This window comes from Danio aesculapii, chromosome 7 (genome assembly GCF_903798145.1).
Source record: "Danio aesculapii chromosome 7, fDanAes4.1, whole genome shotgun sequence".
NCBI lineage: Eukaryota > Metazoa > Chordata > Actinopteri > Cypriniformes > Danionidae > Danio > Danio aesculapii.
Genome location: NC_079441.1, coordinates 68,224,130 through 68,250,321, shown reverse-complemented (window position 1 = coordinate 68,250,321; position 26,192 = coordinate 68,224,130). Strand labels below are relative to the sequence as shown.

Here is a 26,192-nt window from a genome sequence, read left to right as displayed (position 1 = left end):
AATTTTTACGTAATATTCTAATGGTTTTTGGCATAAAATAAATATTATTTTGACCCATACGATGTATTTTTGACTAAAATATACCCCTGCAAAAGAAGACTGGATATGTGGTCCAGGGTTACATATTTTAAAAATTTATAAAACATCCTCATTGTTAATAAAAATATTATTTTTAATAGTACTCACAGGTTTCAGTAGAAATTACATTAAAATAATACAATATATTCTTGTCAATGCATTCAGCAGTGCACTTTAACAATATTCCAAAGATAACAGAAACTATGACTTATAAAAGATACAATAGTTCACCCAAAAAGGTTCCAAAACAAATTGTTTTTCCTCTTATGGAAATAAATGGTTACCAGTTTCCAACATTCTTCAAAATATCTTCTTATAAAAAATAAACCTCAAACTGATTTGGAACAAGTCAAGGGTGAGTAAATAATTGTAGAATGTTCTTATTGTGTGTACTATCTGTATAAATGGCTCCAAAACAAAAAAAACACTCAGCTAATTGCAGTTAACATAAATTTACAATTAATAAACTACAATATATTTTTATTTAATTGTAGTTAATGTGAAACATTCGCTGTGCATTTTAGTATATCTGTTCTGAATACATTATTTCTATAATAAATGCACCTTGGATAAATATGCAAATCTATTTTTCTTCACAAGGGAACACTTCAGAATGAGAATAGTCAGCCCATGATCCACATTTAATCTTGGCCATATGCAAGCACACACACGTACCGTTTGTTTTTAGCACACATGGGTGATCAGAATGGGCATGAATTGTTCAGAACAGATCGTCGTATCAGTACCTCGTCTATCTCAGAGTCTGTGGCACCCTGACATAAAAAAACAGAGTGTAACATTCATATAAAGCAGCTGATGAAACGGGAGTGTGTGTGTGTGTGTGTGTGTGTGTGGGTGTGAGAGAGAGAGAGAGGGTCTTACTTACACAGGCTAGTCTGTGAACTGCTTTGGGAGATGTTAAAAGACTCTGAACCCGTTTCTGAACCTCCTCCCACAGGTCAGGAGAACTGCAGAAAACACATTTAACTCAAAACCAAAACAAAACAAGGCATTGCTTTAACTATTGCCAACACATAAGAGCCCTGTTGCACAAAACAAGTTGAACAAACTCAAGAGTTGCAGAGTAAGTTTTGGGTCGACAAAACCAAACAAATCCAACCTGGTTGAGGTCAGGTGAAGTGGTTTCACAACACTTTGATATAAATTAGTGCTGGACCAAGATTAATCACATCCAAAATAGAAGTCTGCTTAGACCTCAAATGATTGTAGAATGATCATTTTTTTGGGTGTACTATCCCTTTAAATTGGTCAAGATGACTCTTTAAAAAAAATAATAATAAAATAAAAAAAAATTTAAAAACACTCAGCTAACTGCACTTAACATAACTGAACACTTCATAAACTACAATATATTTAATTGTAGTTAATATATGAAACAATCGGTGTGCATTTTACAATTTTGTTACATAGATATTTGAATGTATATATACATATATATTTTATATCTAAATATAAATACACATTTCCTCTCTCTCTCTCTATTTTATATATATATATATATATATATATATATATATATATATATATATATATATATATATATACATACATACATACATACATACATAAATATACACACATACATAAATATACACATATATATATATATATATATATATATATATATATATATATATATATATATATATATATATATATATATATATATATATATATATATATATATATATATATATATATATACACACATGCACTTTTTTTTTGGACGCAATTAATCTTTGCCCAGCGATTTGATATTAACGTTCTGTCAAACTCAGGATTAACCCAGAGTTAGTGATTAACTGGACCGCATGCACATGAAAGTTTGACAAGTGCAGCCAACAGCCAATCAGATGACACAGGAGTGCAGCAAACAGCCAATCACACAACACCTGAGGGGAGCAAACAGCCAATCACACGACAACAGGCAATTACAGGACTCAAGCTGTGATCACACTAGAGTTTGAGCATGTGAAATTCTGTCTTGCGGCGCTGTGAAAAGGGGCGGGACTAAACAAGATGATTAGACATTAAAAAAGCGAGCGATTGCTCCATGTTTTAAATTTCTGTCCAGAGAGGTCATGGTTTGATTCTCGATTGGTCTCACGCAGTCAAGTGATGCGATTTTGCAGGTCAGAGTTCACCAAGCTTGATATTGAGCGATCTGTGAAACTTGACGCACGACCTTGCGTTTCCTGTCTGACGCATTCGCGTACGTGCGAAACTTGATGCATGACCTATCATTATCGGAAATATAATCAACTGAAGCACACTGAGTAGGCAAAAATAAACGCATAATGCAGCAAAAGTTTGAGATGCCAACTTAAAGCGCACGTCATTATATCAACGCAAATCAATTATCAGATTTTATTAAACAGCTCAAAAGACAGTGATTTTGAATGCTTTATATAGATCAAAGCAAATATACACGTGAAAAAAATTAAATGTAGATTTTAATTTAAAGCCATCACTAATGTTAACTGACAATTCAAATATAATACAAGTAAGAAATTATTAACAAAAGACAATTTTGACTCAAAAATTCTCAGTGTAAAAAGCTATCAAGTGATGCAAAAAAAAACTGGGAGTGGTTTTATTGAATCATGTCACTCGCAGCTGATTGGTCCAGTTTGAGGTTGTTCGCTTGAGTGTGCATGGTGACTGTGACGTCTTCGCGGTGTTTGCGGAGGTTTGCACGCTGGTGGAGCACACAAATTTTAAGGTTTGTTTTTTAGCGAACAGTTCGCGCAGCGCCATGTTTCTGTTGAATATGTATCGCTTTGAAGAGATTTTGTCTTAAACGGGTACCTTTATGATCTGTCCATGCGTGACCATTGGGATAACCAGATGGCCAATGATTCTTAGCTAAAAATTGCAACAGCCGTGGGAAAGGAGGAAAGTTTTTGTTAAGAAGTTTAGAAAAACTTGAGGAATAAGTTGGTAAAACCTAAAAGAGAGGCCATGGCAAAAGTGGAGACGCGGGTGGTTTTAATACACAATTACAGAATATGTTTTTTCACCATTTACAGGTTTTACACTGATGTATAGATTACAATTTTAACTTTAAAACAATTTAATAGTTAAAAAGTAAAATGTAGTAACAAAATATTTCTTTGATAACGGGAAAAGAATACTTGAACCCATTGGTTTACAATATACTGATGCCCTGTTTTAGGCTTTATTGGGGGTAATGGGCAGGAATGTTGGCCCATTATTGCCCTTTTACCATACCAGCGAGATATATCCAGCTGCAGAACCACACACGTTTCAGGCACACACAATCTAGCACACACGATTTAGGCAAACCATATATGGTAACTTAACTCCTTAGCATTATCGCCACCTATTGAATTTCACAAATATGGTTTCTTATTTCAGTCATTATTATTATATCGTAACGATCATTTTAACATCTCAGCAGTTTCTGCACTCAAATTATGTAAATAAAAATAATTGGTTAAAGACACTTATGACTTTATTCACGTGTCCACATATACAAAGAAAACCGTCAGACCGTCTAATTGTGGGATTAAGTGTAATAAACTAATTCTGGATCTTAATATTATCATACTTGGTTAAAATCACTTTGTTGTAAAATATAAAAAGCAAACAATAATGTGTCACATTAAAATTAATTACTGTAGTTAATCATTTAAACAATATATAATATAGTTATAAACTGATTATCTTAACTGATTGATTATAAACTAATATATTTTACTAAACTGTCACAGCTGTTAGTTATATATATATATATATATATATATATATATATATATTTACTTCTTATTATTTTTTTTGATTAATTATTAATAGTTTATTTGTTTCTATTGCTACATTTTGGTTTAAAAACAATATGTTGCTTACTATAAATTAAGCCTAGTACAGTATTTAATGTGTTAATTAAATCATAATTAAAAAGTTATTAGAAAATTAAGCAAATACACACTATTAAATCGCTTGAGTAAAATATTAATATAGTGTTATACATTTATTACATGTAAAATGTATTATTGCCTATATTAACTTGCAATCATTTCCTTCATTATGAATGAATCATTATATAAAATAAACCTGTGCAATTTAGATCTTTCAGCAAGGCCAGCAAACGAGTATCTGCGATATTTACTCTGTCAGATAATAATGACTGATCATCCATGATGACTGGTAGAAAACTGTTCAGTCTATTATATTGAATGGCGATCGGAAACAGCGCTCCCCATTTGCCCATCTCAATCGCAATATTTGTGAAATGAAGTAAACACTATATTGTTTACTGTGTACAATATTTATTAACCACATATATCAAAATATATCGACGACGATGTCCAAGACGACGTTAATAACATTAACATCCATCGTAATCATATATGGTTGGCCTAGATTGTGTGTGTGCCTAGAACGTGTGTAGTTCTGCGGGCCTGCAGCTGGATATTATTGATACCAGCAGAGGACACAAACTAGACAGACAGTAACGTGTGAATTGTGGAGTGGGCTAAATCTAAAAAAATCTATTTTTTAGTAACTGTACTTTTTTTTGGATTTTATTCTTGCCATAATAAAAAATATATATTTGCAGAGCAACCCATGTTCTGTTGTCATTGATATTGAACTTTAATAGGTAGAACTATGAGCTATGAGATATGAACAAAAGCCAGTGATGCATCAAATTTTGATTTTAAAATCTTGAATGATTATAAATGTTTAATATAAATGGTTTGAATAGTTATAAAAATATTAATAATCATAAAAATAAATAATAAAATTAATTAGCTTAAAAATCTTGAACAATATTAATGATATAACGTAGTACCGTAAACTTCCTACTTCTGTTTATCCGCCTGACTTTACGGTGGGTTTCTTTTGACCACCCCCTGTCGTTTTAAAGAATATCACAAGGCGAACGTGTCAAGTATAAAAGCCTTGTGCGTTTCGTGAGGTGCGTCTGCAAAGGTTAAAACCAATCCAACTTAAGCCCAAAAACTTTGAGTTTGCTCAAACTAAACACAAAGCAGCTTTGAGCAACAGGCCTCTGATCAGTTATTTGAAGAAACTCTGGCAGTAGCTTGAACTACTACAGATTGTGTGGAATAGATGTGATGTGAAAATCTGAGTCGGTTCCTCAAAAAAAAAAAAAAAACATCCATTAAATCCATTCATGTGAATCTACCTGGGGAAATGCTTGTAAACATACCCGTTTTGCCTCTGGCGCTCCACACTGGAGGGACTTGGGGTGGAAGATCCTTCGCGTCCCATCAGGGAATGATGACGGTTCACTTCATCAGCGATGTTGAGGAGATCATCTGTGTCTGAAGAGTCCTCGTCAGCCATCTGAAATAAAGCAGTCCATTTTTGACAGCTACACAGTCAAGACAAAATTGTTAGCCCTCCTGTGAAATTACTTAATTTTCAAATATTTCCCAAGTGATGTTTAAGAGATCTAACTTTTTTCCTCAGTAAGTCTTCTTGAACGTAGTTAAGCCTTTAAATTGCACTCCCAGCTAAATACTGATATATTTTAAATAATTAGTTACTCATCATGGCAAAGACAAAAGAAATGAGTCGAGTTGCACAATAGATTGTTTCAGCATCAGTATCACAATGTGTGAATATGCAATAGTCAAATCAGAGAATCTCCAATTTAGTCATAATTATAACCAACCAGGAAACAGTTCAGAACACAAGCAAAGTTTGACCTTACTACAGAACTAATTTATTTGATTTATTTAGAGAATCAAATGTATTTTCACATGGACATCTGCATTTTTCAGAATACATTGATATGGTGGAAAATATTTAACTCAGAATGGGGAAGACAGGTGATTTAAATGACTTTGAGCCTGGCATGCTTGTTGACGACACACAGGCTGGTCTGAGTATTTCAGAAACAGCTGATCAACTGGGATTTTCACACACAACAATCTCTAGGGTTTACTGAGAATGTCCGGAAAAAAATATGCAGTGAGCGGCGGTTCTGTGGGCACAAATGCCTTGTTAATGTCAGAGTTCAGAGGAGAATGGCCAGACTGTTTGGAGCAGATAGAAAGGCAACAGTAACTCAAAATCGCATCATGGATGTGCAGCCAACAAATCTGCAGCAACTGCATGATGCTGTCGTGTCAATGTGGAGCAAAATCTCTTTCCACGTCCTTATTGAATCTATGCCATGAAGATTTAAGCAGATCTGAAGGCAAAAGGGGGTCCAAACCGGTTCCAGCAAGGTGTACCTAATAAAGTGGCCAGTGTATGTACACACCAACATCAGACAAACACGTTAACTGCCAGTGTTAACTCATCAGCCAACCACACAAGATATCACACAATGCACCCAGCATACTAATACATTATCAACAATCGATTTCCACACACTTCATTCTTCTATTCACTTGTTTAGGGGGTGCACCGTTCCCGGAGGTACTGCAATACCGGGTCGATGCGTGGAGTGGACGGAGCAAGCCCCTATTCCATCTCCCAGTTCCAAAAATCAATTTAATATATGGTGCCCGGGTAGGGCACGTATCAGATATTAAACTGATAAGAACAGATACTACACTTGATCTTAGCCAAAAGGCCGAGAAGCGATACCTACAAACTGTCAGGAGGAGGGACCGCCTTCCGCGAAACACTCAAGACATTGTCGGATAGCTTTTATACACCTTTTAAAAACCACGTGATCATCTGTATATGCACTTATAAACACTTAACTCTCATATGACAAGTTGCTCATGTTGCTCGTTTAAAAATTAAAGCGGTTTTTAAAACAAAAACTGACTGGAGGAGGGATTATTATAATGAGGATTACCAGTCCTCCAATCCAAAGCATGGACTCTACTTTAGGAGTATTTGAAGATGAAGCTCTTATAAATCAAAAAACGCTTCAAACAGTGATGAAATGAAAGCACTTACAACTCGAGCGCTGAGGTAAAATGCATGGAAATCAACGAAGACGATGTAAAACACGCTTTTATACGCGGTAAGGGTTTGCCCCACAGTGGACACAAGAGGAACTGCACAAACACTCGTTTTCTACCAGCACAACACTGCCGCATGTAACAATCACGCACCTGGGGCACACCTCCCCCCCTCCATTATGTCCCACGAAACATCTACTTCAGGTCATGGAGTCTTTACAGATGAGGTGGATCACCGTGTGTTTGGAGATCATGCAAAATAAGATTCTGAGGTGTTTAACATCTTATAATACACACTAATAATGATTAAAAGCTAAATAACGCTGTATAAAACCGCAGGCCTAAATAATACTACATTCACTTATATTTGTAGGCGCCTCTCAGTCCAATTATAACTAACAAACACATAAAACTGACGTTAACTTACAAACAAGACTAAAAACAGGTACAGTAAAAAAGCAAACAAACAATATGGCTGCCTAAAATGACTTTAAAGATAAATCTCGAGGTGGATATAATAAGGATGCTTTCACGAATGAGAAAGAGCTAGAAAATAATCCTGAATGTTTTCTGATAAAAAGATACCTGTAACATTAGGCACATGCAGTATTTCTCAGCTGTTTGGACGGTACAGCATATCAATAAACATTACACACACTTCTTTTAATCCACCACATATACAGCGCTGGCACACTCGAGTCAGAAATTCTCCATTAGATGCGCACGTTTGTCCCGCTCGCCTTGCACAAACTTTACGAGCCTTAACATATTAATCTCCGTGACAAAAATAAATCAATTAAACATATTAATCTCCATGACATGAATAAAGTAATTAACGTGCAAACTAAAGTACATTAATCCAAAACGTAACGACTGACGATAAACAAAAACAACGTTACGTTACCTGAGATATGCGTGGGTCCAATGTTAGACTAGCAACGCCACAAAACAACGAAATAGCAACAAAACTGTCGACGAGTTCGACGAAACATTACCTTAAAACATTTGATTCCTTACTGATGTTACATTAAATGTTTTAAAACACTCACCTGGGAGCACGAGCTGTAGTTTATCACCGATCATCGCAAAACTTGCCGCGAACTCTACGCAGGATGACGTTGCACTTGCAAACTTGCGCGCGTTCACGAGACAAGGTGAAATGTCTTCCCTGAGGTGTTGTTTAAAGGTGTGATATGTAGGACTGACACCTAGTGGTTGAACTAGGCATTGCAGTCCAAATTCAAAACAATGGAGAGCTTTTTTCTCTTCCGTCGACACCACGCAGGTTGCCAGATTGACGACACCAACATTAGCGAGCTTATTTTGAATTACTTGCACCCTTTGTATTTTATATTTATCTTATGCTTTATTTTATGTATATTTCTTGTTCGTCTATTATTATATTTTATTATTATTTATTTATATCTTATCTTTTGTTTTTACTGCTTTATCCACTAGGTTCCATGTGTATTTCGCAATATCTCACTATACTGTAATTATAGTCCATATATTTCTACATAATATCCATATATTTTTCAACACATAACAAAAAAAACAACTGGAGCGAGCATACCTGACTACACCGTGTCCTAACCATACCTGTCAACCCTCCCATTTTTGCCGAGATTGTCCTGTATTTCACCATTCTATCCAGCTATCATCCCATTATAATCAAGTATTTTCCTGTATTTCTCCCGATTTTTTTAATCTTTCTATGAAAAGTGAAAGTAGCATCAACACAGAGTCGATCTCTAATGTGATATAATTGCAAGAGCTGTTGATGAGAATTATGTTTCGCTTTATTTTGGGTTTATTTAGGTGTGTTTAAACAGACAAATGCAGTGAATGATATGTAAACATGTCCATCTTGGCGTGTTTTATTTTAAACACAGCTAATTTTAATCTTGAATGACCATAAACCGTTACAAAAGTAATCGAATGCTTTCATTATAGATCTGTCTGCACATTTTTAAAGTGACACTTTAAAACCTCTGTTATCAAACAAAAAAGTGGATCAAAAAGTTCGTTTGCTGCTCATTCATTCATTCATTTTCCTTCAGCTTAGTTCCTTATTTATCAGGGGTTGCCACAGCGGAATACACCGCCAACTATTCCAGCATATGTTTCACACAGTAGATGCCCTTCCAGTCTGAACACAGCACTGAGAAACACCCATACACTCTCGCATTCACACACTCATACACTACCGGCAATTTATTTAATCCAATTCACCTATAGGGCATGTATTTGGATTGTGGGGGAAACCGGAGCACCCAAAGGAAACCCACGCCAAGACGAGGAGAACATGCAAACTCCACACAGAAATGCCAACTGTTCCTGTCAGGACTCAAACCAGTAACCTACTTGCTGTAAGGCTAACCACTGAGCCACTGTGTTGCCTCATTAGCTGCTCTTCACTAAATAACTATAGTAACTTGGATCAGTTTTTAAGTACAGTGAATAAAACGTGAATGAGATTTTTCAACTTGATATCATTTCTGTATAGGCCATTGGTTTTAAAAGGCTAAATCTTTTATTTTATTGTCAATATCTTCTAATCTATGCTATGTATTATATAATTTGAAGCTAATTTCCTATATTTAAAGCTAATCCCTGTTTTTCAATATTTCTATTATTTATTTTTATTTATTACTATTATTATTACAGTATTTTTACTAGTATTAATATCATGCTGCAGCAGATAGTTTACCTCAGGTCTTGAAAATGAAATAGCCATGTTTGTTCAAACCTACAAATGGGTCATTCTACAGAAACATGCTTTTTCTGTCAGCAATATTTTACTCGAAAGGCATGTAACTAAGATTTCAAGCTAAGCATATTTTCAAAATTATAACCAAAATTCCAGTTTAAACAATTTAGGCACAATAAATGATCAATTTTGTAGCATTAACTAAGATGAATTGCTTTTTTTTTTTTTATAAAATAAAGACTCTACAGTGTTATGTTACATTTGACTACATTATTTGTTTACTTTACACTGTTATTTTACCTCAATACTGTGAGAATGTCCAGAAAACCATAAAGCACTGCCTATTTCATTTGCATCTTTGTTCTATTGTGTTCATTTATGCTTGTGTTTTTGAGCATAGAGATTGACAGATGATATAAACAACTAACCCAAGGTCTGGAATAGCTTCTTCTCAGGCCTCCTGAAGAAAACACACGGTGCATTTCATAAGTATGGTTTACATTTGTTTGAACAATGTATGTCCTGTCAAACATATCACCAAGCTAACAAAAAAACAGTGCATTAACCAGGATGGCAAATACATGAACAGTATTAAGGCATTCATACCTGCATCTATTAATGGTTTTGATCGATGTGGCGACAGACTCCTAAATCTGGGCTTTCTGGCGGAAACCGGTGAATAAGCAGGAGATCTCTGACCCTACAGTGCACAAAATAAGACATACAGACATTTAGAAACTGGAAACTAAGGCCTAATATTCATATGTGCATATTTGGCCACAAGTATGTGCATGTGGCAGGAAGTAAGCATGCAATATTGCACTGTCCCAAGTTTATAATATGGTAAAACTTACATCTTACATTTAATTCACACGCATGTATAATAGCACTTCTTGCACCCCTAAAAATTATGATAAGTCAAGAAACAAGTGTTGAACATTTCATTGGTACACTGAGTAGTGTGTGTTTGAGTGTTATGTAAAATCTTCGCACTTAATTAAAAGCACCATTATTAAATTGACAGTATTAAACAGAACTTTAGAAGCCTATTTTAATATACTGATGCTAAAAATATGCTCATTTTACAACTCCCCTAGAGATAAGCAGTTGGGATTTATCATTTTTTAATCCATTCAGCTGATTTTTGGGTCTGGTGGGAGCACTTTCAGCTTAGTTTAACATAAATCATTGATTTGGATTGGATCATTAGAATCCTACTCAAAAATTACCAGCATTTAGATCATTTTCCATTGTATTTAAAGCTTGACTCTTCTGTAGTTACATCAACATAGTAGGTTGATAGTGAAAAGTTGCTATTTTCTGATATGTCTAGAAACTAAACTCTCATTGCAGCGTAATAATCAAGCAATATTGCTGCTGTATCATAGCAATGATATTACGCAGCACTAGAAAATAGTCCCCAGCTAGGTAACTTCCAGTGTAATATCATTGCGACTGCTGAAGCCATGGTTCCTTTATTATTATGACAGAATTGGAGTATAGGGAACTATATTAAATTGTTTTATTTAAAATGTATCATATATATATATGTATATATATATATATATATATATATATATATATATATATATATATATATATATATATATATATATATATATATATATATATATATATGTGTGTATTTTTTAAGCGAGATGCTAATGGTCTAATCTGATTCAATGATCTATGCTAAGCTAAGCTAAAGTGCTCCCGGCAGACCCAGAAACTGACTGAATGGATTCAGAAATGGTAAAACTTAACTCTTAAACTGTAGGGGAGTTGTAAATTAGCATATTAAGCACTTACATACTTACAACTCTGAGTTATAAGTGAGACTCACTTGCTAATCATGCTCACTTGGACACTTGGTACAGAAAATACAAGATGCAAGTAGACAAGTGGTCAAGAGCAGGAGCTTGTGTGCCCTCTGCTGGTCATCACTAATTTATCAAAAACCAAAACAAACAGCCAGCACGGTCTGAAATCAACATCCACCATTCCTACAACATACTGTATCTTTTTATCTTTTTATGTATCTTTCATAATGTGTGTAAAACATATGCTAGATAAGTTGACGGTTCATTCTGCTGTGGCGACCCCTGATGATTAAAGGGACTAAGTTGAATGAAAATTAATGAATGAATGAAATTGGCTGTAGTGTATAAGTGTGTGTGTGTGTGTGAGTGTGTGTGTGAATGTGAGAGTGTATGGGTGTTTCCCAGTACTGGGTTGCGGCTAGAAGGGCATCTTCTGTGTAAAACATATGTCGGCATAGTTGGCGGTTCATTCCACTGTGGCAACACCTGATAAATCAGGGACTAAGCTGAAGGAAAATGAATGAATGAGTATTAACCACAGTCTTCTTTTTTTAATTATATATTAAATGCTCAAACTGTATAATTTTTTACAATCATATTACTTCAGCCTTCAGTCTCACATGATCCTTAAGATATTCTAATATGCTAAAAATGCTGTAAATAATATTTTCTATCATTATCAACATTAAAAGCTTTATTTGTGTAAAAAAAGGATTCATTGAATAACAGAAAGTACAAGTAAAAAAATCCGAGCTCCACACAATCAATTTGTGTTGGGAAATGAAGGAATTAAGTTATTAAATTGTACAAATTTCAGTGGATTACATTTATATCCAAAGAACCTTAAACTAAATCCTCAGCAGCGTAAATTTATAGATTATGCTATATTACAAGCTAAAAGAATGATAGCTCTTAGCTGGAAAAGGCCTGATCCACCATCTGTTGGAACTTTGATTAATGCCATGGCACAATGTATGGCCATGGAAAAAGTAACATATTTTATTAAAAACAAAATGGATGTATATGAAGAAATATGGAAGCCGTTTAATTACTACATTGACAACAATAATATTGATCATTTATTACAAGAGGTCTAACTAAGTATAGTGTTTTTTTTATTTATTTTTGTGTGTTTTGTTTTGTTGGATAATGTGACTTATGTGTAAAATACAGCAATGTATACATGGTTTTTGGTAACTAACAATATTTGTTTTGCAATAACATTGTCTCTTGTAAGAGAATTCTGTGTAATTCTATAGGGGAGAAGAGAGTGATGTTCTGTTGTTGGGGTGGGAAATAATCGCAACGAAATGGAATTGTGTTTTCTTTTTGTTACCCGTCTTGCATAATCAAAAACAATAAAAACATTGTTCAAAAAAATAAATAAAAAAATTTCAGTGGATTGAACATAAAACAATTAAGTTGTCACACAAAAGAACTCAAGAATTGAGTTGTTTCAGCTCATTTTAAATAAGTACTTTAAACGAACAGCAACTGTGATTTTTTTGTGTACCTTTAATAGCATTATAAATATTTTTAATGTCACTTAATTGTTTACAAGCTAATAAACTGATTCTGCTGTTTTAAAAAAAATCACACTTTAAATTTGTACTATAAATATAAAGAACAATTTTGAAATGTTTCTTAAGCATCAAATATGCATATTATAATGATTTCTGAAGGATCATGTGACACTGAGCATTAACATAATGATGCTAAAAACCAGCTTTGCCATCACTTGAATAAATTACATTAAACAATATACGATTTAGGAAACAATTGTAATATTTTACAACAAAACTGTTTCCGGTCCAAATGAATGCAGCCTTGGTAAACATAACAGACCTCAAAAAACAAAAAAATCCTAATTATTTCCTAATACCTGGTCTGTGTTGCGGTTTCCTCTTTGACTGTGTGAAGCAGAGGAGAGATGTCTTTGGGATGAGCTGCTGCTCTGTTTTCGGGACTTTCTAGAAGTTTTCCTCCTCATTGCCTTCTACAGGTAATAAAACATCATGTTATCAACAAAATAAAGCATTAAAGCGGCTAATTTCAAAGTCTGTTTTTACCACAGGAAGAGTTAGGAAGCCGTTGTCGCTGGAGATTTCACTGATTGCTGTCTTCGTGGAGAACTCTAATCTTGGCGATATACCCTGAAATGATCAGTGAATATGAAACAAACTTTAATTTAATGCAGATATTCATTTTTGTGCTTAAGATGAAAGATGCTACAGGAGTTTTCTCAGTCTAATCTAAAAAAACCTTAAGAAAAATTCACTTTGATGTGTTTATTTCATCACACTTTAACTTTTCTGAGAGAAGATAGAAAGATAATATTTTTTAAAGATAATAGTTTATTAACTAATTTCTAATAACCCATTTATTTTACCTTTGCCATGATGACAATACATATTATTTTACAGTTATTTTGCAATATACTGATATTCAGCTTAAAGTACATTTTAAAGGCTTAACTAGGTTAATTAGGCTAGTTAGAATAAATAGGCCAGTCATTGGACAACAGTGGTTTGTTCTGTAGCCATTCAAAGACAAATAATTACCTAACTTCCTAATAATATTGACCTGGGTAGCTTTTAATTTGTTTTTAATTCCAGCCAAAAAAATTACTCTGAACAATTTGTATTTCTTAACAAAATATATTGCCTATATAATTATTATAATATATTCCCTATATATTATAATTTCCTTGCTCTGTTAAAAATCACTCAGGAAATATCTGAAAATAAAATTAATGTCTAATAATTATATCTTTAACTGTATATATATATATATATATATATATATATATATATATATATATATATATATATATATATATATATATATATATATATAAATAATTATATGCAACATTTTATGTAACAAAAAGTCTTTGCAGTCTTTTTTAGTATTATGATAAAAAGATAAAAAGTGATAAAATGAGATTTTCAATATCCCCGCTGTAAAAACTTCTGACTATATGTAACAAAAAACCAATACATTTTAACCAGACTCCATCCAATGCTCAAACAGGTATGCAAATTAATGCCTCATTTCTATATTTTTTGTATATAACATTTCTGAAAACTTGAAAAAAATAATTGCAACTTGTAATGCGATAAGATTACTAGTGTTTTTTTTCTTGCCTATATGATTTTTACCCTACACTACCTGACAAAAGTCTTGTCGCCTATCCAAGTTTTAGGAACATCATAAAATAACTTGACTTCTAGTTGATCATTTGGTATAAGAAGTGGCTTATATGAAAGGCAAAGGCCTCTAGATTACACTTATTTTGCCAAAATAAAACATGATCATGTCTTGATTTTTAATTATTTAATTAGCACAGTAAGGTCTGACTTTTCTTAGACAAAAGTCTTGTTACTTAACAGAAATAATGTCCAGTATAGAATATAAAGTCATGGTGCAGTGGAAACAGAATGAATATTGTGTCTGACTCCATCATGAGCTTGGAGGACTGCATCCATACATCTCTGCAATGACTCAAATCACTTATTAATAAAGTCATCTGGAATGGCAAAGAAAGCGTTCTTGCAGGACTCCCAGAGTTCATCAAGATTCTTTGGATTCATCTTCAATGCCTCCTCCATCTTACCCCAGACATGCTCAATAATGTTCATGTCTAGTGACTGGGCTGGCCAATCCTGGAGCACCTTGACCTTCTTTGCTTTCAGGAGCTTTGATGTGGAGGCTGAAGTATGAGGAGCGCCATCCTGCTGAAGAACTTGCCCTCTCCTGTGGTTTGTAATGTAACGGGCAGCACAAATGTCTTGATACCTCAGGCTGTTGATGTTGCCATCCACTCTGCAGATCTCTCGCACGCCCCCATACTGAATGTAACTCCAAACCATGATTTTTCCTTCACTAAACTTGACTGATTTCTGTACGGATCTTGGGTGCATGCAGGTTCCAATAGGTCTTCTGCAGTATTTGTGATGATTGGGATGCAGTTCAACGGATGATTCATTGGAAAAATCTACCATCAGCCACTTTTCCAAATGATCTAGATATCTAGATGTCAAGTTATTATTTGTTGCTCTTAAAACTAGGATCGACAACAAGACTTTTGTCATGTAGTGTATATGGTGAGTACTAGTATTTTTTACCCTATTCACCTGCAGTGTTTTGATGAGCACTTACAGGGAAAGACGGATGTCGTGTCATTAACACCTCTCTCTCCACTCCCGAGAAGGACGGGACCAGCTTCGGCTCCGGGAAAAGAAAACTTCTAGCATCTTCTTCAAAACTAGCCAGTATTTCTCCAGCTGTAAAGACACATTTTAAAAGCAGATGTGGTTAGGAATCTGCAACATGAGCCATTTAGTAATATCTGAAAAGTTAATACAAGTTGTACCTGGAGGAATCAACTGAATGAGTTCAATTTTCACAGTTTCATCTGAAGAGGAGAAATACACATTAATAACCCATGAAAAATGTAATTAATTAAAAAAAAAGCTTTGAGTATTTAAAAAACAGTTCACTTTCATAACTTTGTTTCTAAACACACTTGAGTATGTGTTCAGCTGAAGGACACCTTAAATAACAAAGTGTTGCCTAATATAATTCTAATGAAACCCAGCGGGCACCTTGATGGCAGAACGACATGAAATTGACAATAAAGTCAAAGAACAATCAAACATGCAAATCGATTTGATGTCAAAACCTTGACGTTCATTTGACATCCACACAATGATGCCCATTTGATCATCAACACGATGAACCAATGAAAGCTTCAAATTCTAAATACAAATTTACACTGGATTAAATGTTGAATACCGACAATGCATTCAAACTACACTGATGTCAAAACAACATCCAACTGACGTCTGCCACTGACGTAAAAACAACACACGTCAAAAATCGAATACAGGACAGTCATGTTATCAATTTTGACTTGTTTTCTGATTTCGATTGAATGTAGACGTCAATTTGATGTCGTTTTGACATCAAGGTAGACAATTCGAATCGATCTGCCTTTTTGACGTGTTTTCTGAAGCAATTTTAACACCACGATGCCCGCTGGGAATAAAAAGGCACTTTTTCCAAAAAATAGATATATAAATACCTTTTTTTTTTCTCAAGATGACAGAAATATGAAATTACAAATCAATGAGAAACAGCAAAAATGAAGGAGGAGAAAGAATAAGCAGCAGCTCACATTGAAGAAATTCAGCTATGGCTTCAGGATCAGTGGCATAATTCAGTATCTACAAGAAAAAAAGAGTTTACAAAACAGCAAAAAGACTGTAATATAAAGACTAAAATAATAATAATAATAATAATAATAATAATAATAATAATAATAATAATAATAATATCCCTCCACCTTTTCGAAGCGGATTTTCTCGCGAATCAGTATCGGAAACACTGCAGGAAGACATTCGGACTTTCTGTACCGATTCATCAGACTCACACTCAGGTAAACATCATCTTTGGCGGGCAGATGAACCCCTGGACAGGTTATCTACAATAGAAATATTATAAAACAATTGACGCACGACACGACCATCACAATATACTGTGGTTATTCATGTAACGTTAGTAATACGACATTCTCATGTTTCTGACAGTCTCAAAGTCAGTCAGTTTAGTTGGTAAGCTTGAAAATTATAAATAAGTAAACCCTCACCGCCCTCAGGTGGAGCTCAACGATCACTTTAACCGCTTTGTGAGGCATGTTGTGTCTCGTTGTTACCGCTAACAAACTGTTATTTTCTCAAGTTCACCCATAACCTGGACAGTTCAGGAAAAGCGTCGCGTTTCCATGGCATTGGCATCGTGTGCGGCGTCAACTCCAACTCATTTCTGGCATTCGGTTCATTTGAAAGATCCGACTCAGTGATTCTTTTATGCCCAAACGTAACAGCGTCATCACGTGTTGACAGGTTGACACCTGACATCCTGGTGTGACATTTTACGTGAGTACTATTTTACTGTTAACGTTATTTTAATTTCACGTGTCCAATTTCACTTTGTTAACATGCTTTAGTATATAAAAAAGTGTAATTTGGATCAATGTTTACTATTACTACGTTTTATTTAAACGTCTTTGAATGAACAAATTCCATTTTAATAAGCTACTTAGATTAATAGGTGTTCTTTGTAGCATTTACGCTGTTCTTTCGTTACCTTATCTATCTATCTATCTATCTATCTATCTATCTATCTATCTATCTATCTATCTATCTATCTATCTATCTATCTATCTATCTATCGTAATATTATTCATTTACGTTTTTAGCTTATTTATTAAAATGTTTTATATTTCCCATTATATATTTGGTCATGTCCATGAGAGTATACCACTCAAAGTAAACTTTTGCTTACTAATTTGACTTTGTATTTTGGGTAAGGTTTATCTTGTTGCAGATTTCCCATCCGACAAAACATGGGAACTGTAGTTTTATGTCATTTGTAGTTCATGCTAACTTCTCTCACATCATAAACACTGCCTTTAAAACGAAAAGCACATTGTACATGATGTATGGTTGTGTTTATTAATTATTATATACTGTTTCCATAATTATTAGTGTGTGGACTTACTTAAACATACACAACAGTGGTGCCTAGATCCTATAACTGTGAACAAGATGACAATCATTACTAATTTGCGATATTTAAAGGAACACTCCCTTTTTTTTGGAAATAGACTCATTTTGAAACTCCCCTGGAGTTGAGTTTTACCATTTTTTAATCCATTCAGCCGATCTCCAGGTCTGGCTAGAGCACCTTTAGCTTAGCTTAGCATAGATCATTGAATCGGATTAGACCATTAGCATCTCGCTTATGAGTTGTAAAATAAATGATCCCTTTTCCAAAAAAAGCAGCGTGCCCTTATCGACTAGCTGTTTTCATCTAAAGCTTCCATTTTACTGTTTATTTCACCAAATAGTGATAAAAAAATGACAACAGACAAAACTGGTGTGCGTTTGATTTATATGGTCATCATCAAGGGTACCAGAAATACAGCTGAATACCAAGATTAAAAAACAAAACGAAAAACAAACCTGCAAATAAAACTTGCACCTTCAGATTTACAACTTAAAATCAATCTAGCCATCTACATTCGTTTAAGTACAATAATAAAAGATAAACCAACAGCATATTAGACTTGTAGCTGAAAACAGAATACACTTTAGTCTGCTAACTCACTGACCAGCGAGTGTTGGACTGCACATGCTAGTTAGAAACCATCTAGAAGGAGCAAACATCGCTTTATGATCAGAATGGTTTGAAATGAGCTTGACTATGAAAGTTCTGCATGTTATAAATGGCCGTATATCTGCTCATAAGCTGGAATAGATTCAAAATGTTACCACATCAATGGTATTTAGTTATTATTTTCATTACATTAGCGCTAGTGCTTGACAATTTCGCAAGACACCGTTTTGAAAGAAACTGCGTCTTATTAAACATCAGATTTCAACGCGAGACCAAAAGGATAAAAACGTAAAAGGAGATATGATAAAAAAAACGAAAGCAAAAAGTGCATCTGATACTTCAGTTCTGAGAGCTCTAGGCTGCCAGCATGACGTCTATATATTGTTTAAGGAGGAAGGAAGAAGAGGTCGAGGGTGTGTTTTCCCTTTGGCTCTATTCTCCATACACACTCTCGTCACTGTAGGCGATGTAGAGGAAGAAATCTTCTTCGTGATGTTCCTGTGGGTGACAAAAATCAATTATAAGACGAGTGAAAACATGTCCATGTTACATAGTACTGTACATCCATGTTGATAGACAGAGTTCCCACTCTAAGCCAAATTCCCTGATTTTCATTAACTTCTAATGACTGAAAAGTTGATTTCCATGACCTGTAATAAGCACTAAGCAGACAAATATGAAAATATATCTTTAATTGCTCAAATTTACGTCACATTTGTTTAGAGCACAGTGCTAAAGTGTGAAACATAACTGGGCTAGAAGTATTACATTGCCTTATATAAGTGAATGGCCTTTTTAATCTTTTCAATTAGGCTATAATGGCCCGTTTCCACTGAGTGGTACAGTGTGGTACGGGTCGGTACAGGTCACCTATATCAGGCTTGCGTTTCCACTGCTAAAAGGATACCAATAGTACTCTTTTGGTGGGCATGGTGTACGACAGAAAGTTGTAAAGCTGTAAACAAGAAGTTGTACAGTAAAGCTGTACGGGTTGTTCACATATCATACGAGAAGCACTTCTCATGAAACAGATGCTTTATACACATAAATACTTCTCTATAAATGTTTATTACTAACTTTTCTATGAACATGATTTTATTATAACTGCAGATCAATGACAGTGCGAAATAGCCCACTGTAACGTCTGCAATTACATTAAATAAATATATAAATGCAGCATATATGAACACATACAGACCCTTACGGTCTCCAATATGTTACCAGTTACAGAAAAACTACACACAACAGACATTTAGTCCTTACAACATAGCCCACAGTCAGTGAAAACCTCTTATCTGTGTCTTTAATCTTCAGCAGCACAGGTAGCCTCTGTTAGAGAGTAATTCAATCATTCCCAGTTCATAATAGTCCAAAAGGTGAGGATAATAAGTTAGTTATACATGGCATTTTGTTCATGTTTGCTGAAAAATAATGTGCTCCTTTGTTTTTTCCGGCTTCTCCTTTGTTTCTTCGCGCTTCACTCTCGCGTTTGTCAGTTTCTGACAGGATCGGGTTTCAAAAGCACGTCAATAATCAAGCGCAGGTTATTATCATCAGCTCAAGAAGTTTGTTATTTCAAATAAAGATGCGCAAGCAAGAAAGCGAAACTGCTCGCGCTTTAGACTGGCTCGTTAAAAACTACTGGGCACAGGGTAGAATCTGCTGTTCTTCTTGGCTTTGTGGCTGTTTATCAAGACGACGACAAGGTTTGTTTGAGCTTTGGTCGACCATGGCTTGTTATTATATGTATATATTATTACGGTGTGATCTCTCGGCTGTGTATTTAAAACATGGCGGTTTCTTTGTTTTCATTCTGGCTTGAGTGAATGACGTATCTCTGTAAACCAATAGCGTTCAGCTGTGTGTCTAGCTCCGCCTTTTGGTACCCTTGGTACCCTTTGCAAAGGGCGACCAAAAAGTGGTACAGTACGGTTCGGTACGCCTTTTGACAGTGGAAACGGCCATAAAAAGCGTACCGAATCGTACCGTACCACTTAAATGAAACGGGCCATAACATTAGTACAGTGTTAAATAATACAGCATATGATGAATGATTTAAACAAATTCTAAGACTTTTAATTACAAATATACTAATTATATACTAATATTATATTAATTGATATTAACTAATTCTGTGGAGCGGCAGACATTTGAACAGTGTCCTGAGACTTGCGTCGCCAGTGTGTGTACCCTGTTAAAAATTTGTTTATGATTCTAAAATGCATCGCGCATCTGGTGTCTGACCCCCCTAATATAGCATAAATATGTTAGTCCAAAGGTTATCTGTAATTATCTGTTCTCCAAAAAAAAAAAAAACGGGTTTCCTCCGGGTGCTCTGGTTTCCCCCACACTCCAAAGACATGCAGTACAGGTGAATTGGATAAGCTAAATTGTCCGTAGTGTATGAGTGTAAGTGTGTGTGTATGGATGTTTCCCAGTGATGGGTTGCAGCTGGAAGGGCCTCCGCTGTGTAAAACATATGCTGGATAGGTTGGCGGTTCATTCCGCTGTGGCGACCCCAGATTAATAAAGGGACTAAGCCGAAAAAGAAAATGAATGAATGACTTTTAAATCTTTACGTTTGCCACTTCTGGCGAAATAAATCGACTTAAATTATTTGATGTCACCTCATACTACAGTTTCTCATCAAATCTGACCAATCAAAAGCGCTCTAGTATTTGCTACATCCCGCCCCCTTTCAAGAGGCTGATGCTGAACTTGGTCATTTATTCACATCGAAAAGCGATTAAAACCAAGAGTTCACCTAAACACTTGCAAATGTAAGAAAATAATAAACGACAGCCAACTCTGTTGATCTGAACTCCTTAAAACGTGCACCACCTATATATAACATACAAATGTAGACAGAATTGTTGGTACCCTTCATCTTTGTTCATTAGTTTTCCTTTTATAATGCTTCTGTTGAACCACACTTGATCTTCATACATTTTTTTCAGCAATGTTTGATTAATCATTACGTTTTTCATTTTGAAGTTGACCACGGTAGTTTTTTTCTTCAATGGAGGGTTACCATCAATATTGTCCACATCTGTATATATAAAATTCCTATCTAAAGGCCGGCTCACGCTGTGCAATTTTTTATAATACTAAACGATTGTAGCATGTCAGACTGCATGAACATGGCTCCCATGTCACACTGTAAGATCTCAGCTGTCATAACGTCAGACTGAACAACAATAAAGACGCACCAATCACAGAAGAAAACGCCCCCGGAGTTTGACGTCATCCACCCATGACACTTTCACTATCCCACGTTCTGAAATGATTCCTCACAGCAAACATAAACAATCTGTAGCTGCAATTTTGCACACAGCACGCCTCAATAATAGGAAGACAAAAACTGTTTAGACATTTCCCCGCGGTCATTTGAATTGTCGGCTAGATTGCGTCATCAGATTCGGCGCTCCTAACGGTTCTTGGATTGACGCTTATCGCAGCTGTTGTCACGCTGCAGGAAAGTGTCTGAAATCTTCTGACACTGCCAGAACTTCTGCTGGCAATGGGCAGTAAGCTGCTGTCTGTGAACATGTCAAACTGACAGATCACAGATTTTAGCCTAGGATTTCAGGAATCTTTTAGGACTTCCCAAATTTGTCTAAGATGACAAAATCGTGGCTTTGGACCATCTAGACTAGACTATTTAAGTCCAATGAATAGTCAATTTCCTAAATTTTCCTTGATTTCTAATGACTAAAAAGCTGAATATCCATGACCAATAATGAGCACTAAGCAGACAAATATAAGTAGGTCTTGTCAATTAGACTATAACATTAATACAGTGTTGATTAATATATTAAATAATGAATCATTTAAACAAGACTTTAAAAACGTGACTAAATATTAGTTGCGGAGGCAAAAATTCATGTTAATATTTCGGAAATTTCATGAGCCCTGTGGGAACCCTGGAGGAAAAAACAATCAAAGTGTAAGGGAGAATTATTAATACCTGGTACAACTGGCCCATGGTGGCGGAGGTAGGGGGAATGACGTTGTTTACGAAGAAGAAAAGAGCATCTTCAGCTCTCAGGTGGATTCGTTTTCGGATGAGAAAGTAAAACTGGCCCACTAAAATATAACAAATAAAAATACAATGATATAAAAAAAACATTGACAACATAATTAACAATAAATCTTTCAGAGCACTTGATTTTATTTGAGGCAATCAGAATTATTGCAATTTCAATAACGTGACTGATAAGTACTGATTATTAGTTGAGAGAAAATAATAAACACGGTAAATATGACAAGTTTCGAGTCCATAATGCATGATATTATTAATTTGAGCTTCAAATGATTATTATCAGAGATGAGAACGCCCAAGCATTTAACATGTGAGGAAGGACATTAGATTAAAGTCAATGGACAAGAGAAAATAGGACAGTTCTAGTACTATAAAGGCCTCGGTTTTAACACCATTTGTCTTTAAAGATTGACTTTTTTAAAGGTAGCTTTCTAATTTCAGCAACAAAAAATATATATAAGGACAAAGATGATGGATGGAGAACCGTTGGGTAAAAGCTGGATGAGCAAAGTCCAGATATTACATACAAAACTTCAATCTCACAATTTGAAAACGCAGACCACAGATAAACTCAAAGAATTAAGACGAGGTTTCAATGAACTGTAATGTCGTCATATTTTGTAGAGATGTGCATTTTGAGGCTAAATTAAAATGTATTGTGAAATGTTTATTGTGATCTGCTTCAATTTTCCACATTATGAGATGAAACCACATCAGTTAAACCCACTGATTTACAATCTCCTCAAAGGCCTTGGTGATTATGGGAAGATGTGTTCAATTTTCGACACACACTTGAGTCATTTGGCCATTCACAGGGCACTGGTGCAACTGGCCTATCACAGCCCTCTCAGCTTTTGAGGAGGAGGGGCTTTGTAGATATTAACTCAAGTTACAATTGGTACAAAATAGAATTCTAAATAGGAGCATAAGAGCACATAACCCCTATTTTGGAAAAATTGCACTGTCAATTTTATATTTTATAATAATTATGCTAGCTTATAAGGCATTGAATGGTCTTGTACCAGAATATCTGTCTGAGCTTTCAATCCCTTATACCACCCCTGCTTTAGGCTATTCTTATGATGGTTTTTTAACTGTTCAGTCAACATAGCTAAAATCTATGGGAGATCGGGTATTTTCTTCATTGGCACCTACATTTTGAAGCTCTCTGCCCTCTTAAAATTCAGGTTTTTAAAATCATCACTTAAATCTTACACAGTAACTACTATTTGATTTCTTTGTTTTATCATAATTGCATTGTCTTTGTGTCTAGTCGTTATGCATGTATCTTTGTATGTATTTTTTACTTCTGCGTTCTTTATATGTTACTAAAGCGCTTTGAGATGCTACTTTTAAAGGCGCTATTAAAAATAATAATAATAATAATTATTATTATTATTAGGTGGCTCCGTGGTTAGCACTGTCACCTCACAGCAAGAAGCTCGCTAGTTCGAGTCCCGACTGGGTCAGTTGGCATTTCTGTGTGGAGTTTGCATGTTCTCCCCGTGTTGGCGTGGGTTTCCTCTGAGTGCTCCGGTTTCCCCTACAGTCCAAACACATGTGCTATAGGAGAATTGAATAAACTAAATTGGCCGTAGTGTATGTGTGTGAATGAGAGTGTATGGATGTTTCCCAGTACTGGGTTGCAGCTGGAAGTGTATCCGCTGTGTAAAACATATGCTGGATAAGTTGGCGGTTCATTCCGCTGTGGCGACCCCTGATTAATAAACGGACTAAGCTGAAGGAGAATGAATGAATGATTATTATTCTTATTAAGAGTGTTTCAGACAGACTAAGATTAGAGGTGCTGCAAAATTGCACAGTATGTGAAAAGTAATGTTTTAATCTAGTATAACAAAAACATGACCTTTTAAAATGGCATCACATGCCATCTTTAACATGTAATCTGATCTTGAAAATACTTACCCGTCAGATCAGAAGGGACCAGGTATTTCTTCTTGTCTAGGTCACCTATTCTGGCTTTAGGAGCTTTTTCCACAATTACCTAGTACAGAAAAAAGAAACCCTTTTAAATCTTAGCGCACAGTTCATGCAGCCTTAAGAGACGTTTACGTAACATAATTATCAAGAAAATGATGCATGTTGGCCATTCATTTACACAACAGTGTTTTAAAGGCCTGAAAAAGCAGTTCAGAAAGTCAGTTTCAAACTATGGGTTTATAAAAACTATACAATTGTTCTTGCTGTGTAAATTACGAGAAATTCAAACATATTATAACGTGTTTACATGTGGTCTATAAGTATGTAGTAGAGCTAGGGCAGTGCCGTAAAAATCTCAAGCCACCATACAAGTCATTTCATTCATTTATTCATTTTCTTTTCGGCTTAGTCCCTTTATTTATCAGGGGTCGCCACAGCGGAATGAACCGCCAACTTATCCAGCATAGGTTTTACACAGCGGATGCCCTTCCAGCTGCAACCCAGAACTGGGAAACATCCATACATCCATTCATACACAACGATCAATTTTGGTTTATTCAACTCACCTATAGCGCATATCTGTTTGGGAAACCGGAGCACTCGGAGGAAACTCACATGAACACGGGGAGAACATGCAAACTCTACACAGAAATGCCAACTGACACAGTCGGGACTCGAACCAGCGACATTCTTACTGTGAGGCGACAGCGCTAACCACTCAGTCACTGTGTCGCCTCATATACTGACAATTTTCTGAACATTCAGTAAATTAAACGTTGTCTATTACTGTGGAGTGATCGTTAATAGGATCTAATACACAATTCATGTCCCCTGCAATAAAATACTATCCAGGCAAGGTGAGAATTAACAAAAACAAGTTGTTAAAAGATGTAGAATTGTCATCATTTGGACCATAAACATTAAATAAGCTGATCTTTTCTGAAAGGATGTTGCCTTGTAAAACTACATACCTCCCTAATGTACCATTATGTATTTGTTCAACCTGAAATGGGATATATTTATGAATTAAAATGATAATTCCTGGCGACTCAGTGGTTAGCACTGTCGCCTCACAGCAAGAAGGTCGCTGGTTCAAGTCCCGGCTGGGTCAGTTGGCTTTTTGTGTGGAGTTTGCATGTTCTCCCTGTGTTGGCGTGGGTTTCCTTCACTATCAAAACACATGCGCAATAGGTGAATTGAATAAACTAAATTTGCCGAAGTGTATAAGTGTGAATAAGTGTGTATGGGTGTTTCCCAGTAATATGTTGCAGCTGGAAGGGCATCCGCTGTTTAAAACATATGCTGGATAAGTTGGCGGTTTATTCCTCTGTGGTGACCCTTGATAAATAAGGGAGTAAGACAAAGGAATATCAATGAAATGCAAAATGTAAACATTGTACTTTCGAGTTATATATATATATATATATATATATACATACATATACATATATATATATATATATATATATATATATATATATATATAT

At 35.1% G+C, this 26,192-nt stretch overlaps 2 protein-coding genes and 1 non-coding gene across 3 annotated transcripts in view; all 3 read right to left on the bottom strand.

Moving 5' to 3' along the window:
• Positions 1–759: 759 nt before the first annotated feature.
• Positions 760–17,289, bottom strand: spata6l (spermatogenesis associated 6-like). The gene is made up of 12 exons (XM_056462986.1): positions 17,191–17,289; positions 16,888–17,025; positions 16,720–16,768; positions 15,916–15,957; positions 15,702–15,826; positions 13,610–13,693; positions 13,423–13,536; positions 10,327–10,420; positions 10,149–10,180; positions 5,294–5,430; positions 965–1,046; positions 760–851 (listed from the first exon to the last, which is right to left on the bottom strand). The coding sequence occupies exons 1-12, from the start codon at positions 17,236–17,238 to the stop codon at positions 780–782; spliced, it is 1,017 nt and encodes a 338-aa protein (XP_056318961.1). The 5' UTR covers positions 17,239–17,289; the 3' UTR covers positions 760–779.
• On the bottom strand, positions 6,492–6,682 carry LOC130233026 (U2 spliceosomal RNA). The gene has a single exon (XR_008838168.1). It is a non-coding gene; the product is annotated as a U2 spliceosomal RNA (small nuclear RNA).
• Positions 17,290–18,480: 1,191 nt separating the features above from the next.
• Positions 18,481–26,192, bottom strand: part of gabarapb (GABA(A) receptor-associated protein b) — a 9,817-nt gene continuing 2,105 nt past the window's right edge. Inside the window, exons 2-4 of the mRNA XM_056462401.1 lie at positions 24,691–24,769; positions 22,690–22,808; positions 18,481–19,220 (exon numbers count right to left, since the gene is read on the bottom strand). Coding sequence (XP_056318376.1) covers positions 19,155–19,220; positions 22,690–22,808; positions 24,691–24,769 — 264 coding nt within the window. The 3' untranslated portion in view covers positions 18,481–19,154. The remainder of the gene's footprint in view (positions 19,221–22,689; positions 22,809–24,690; positions 24,770–26,192) is intronic.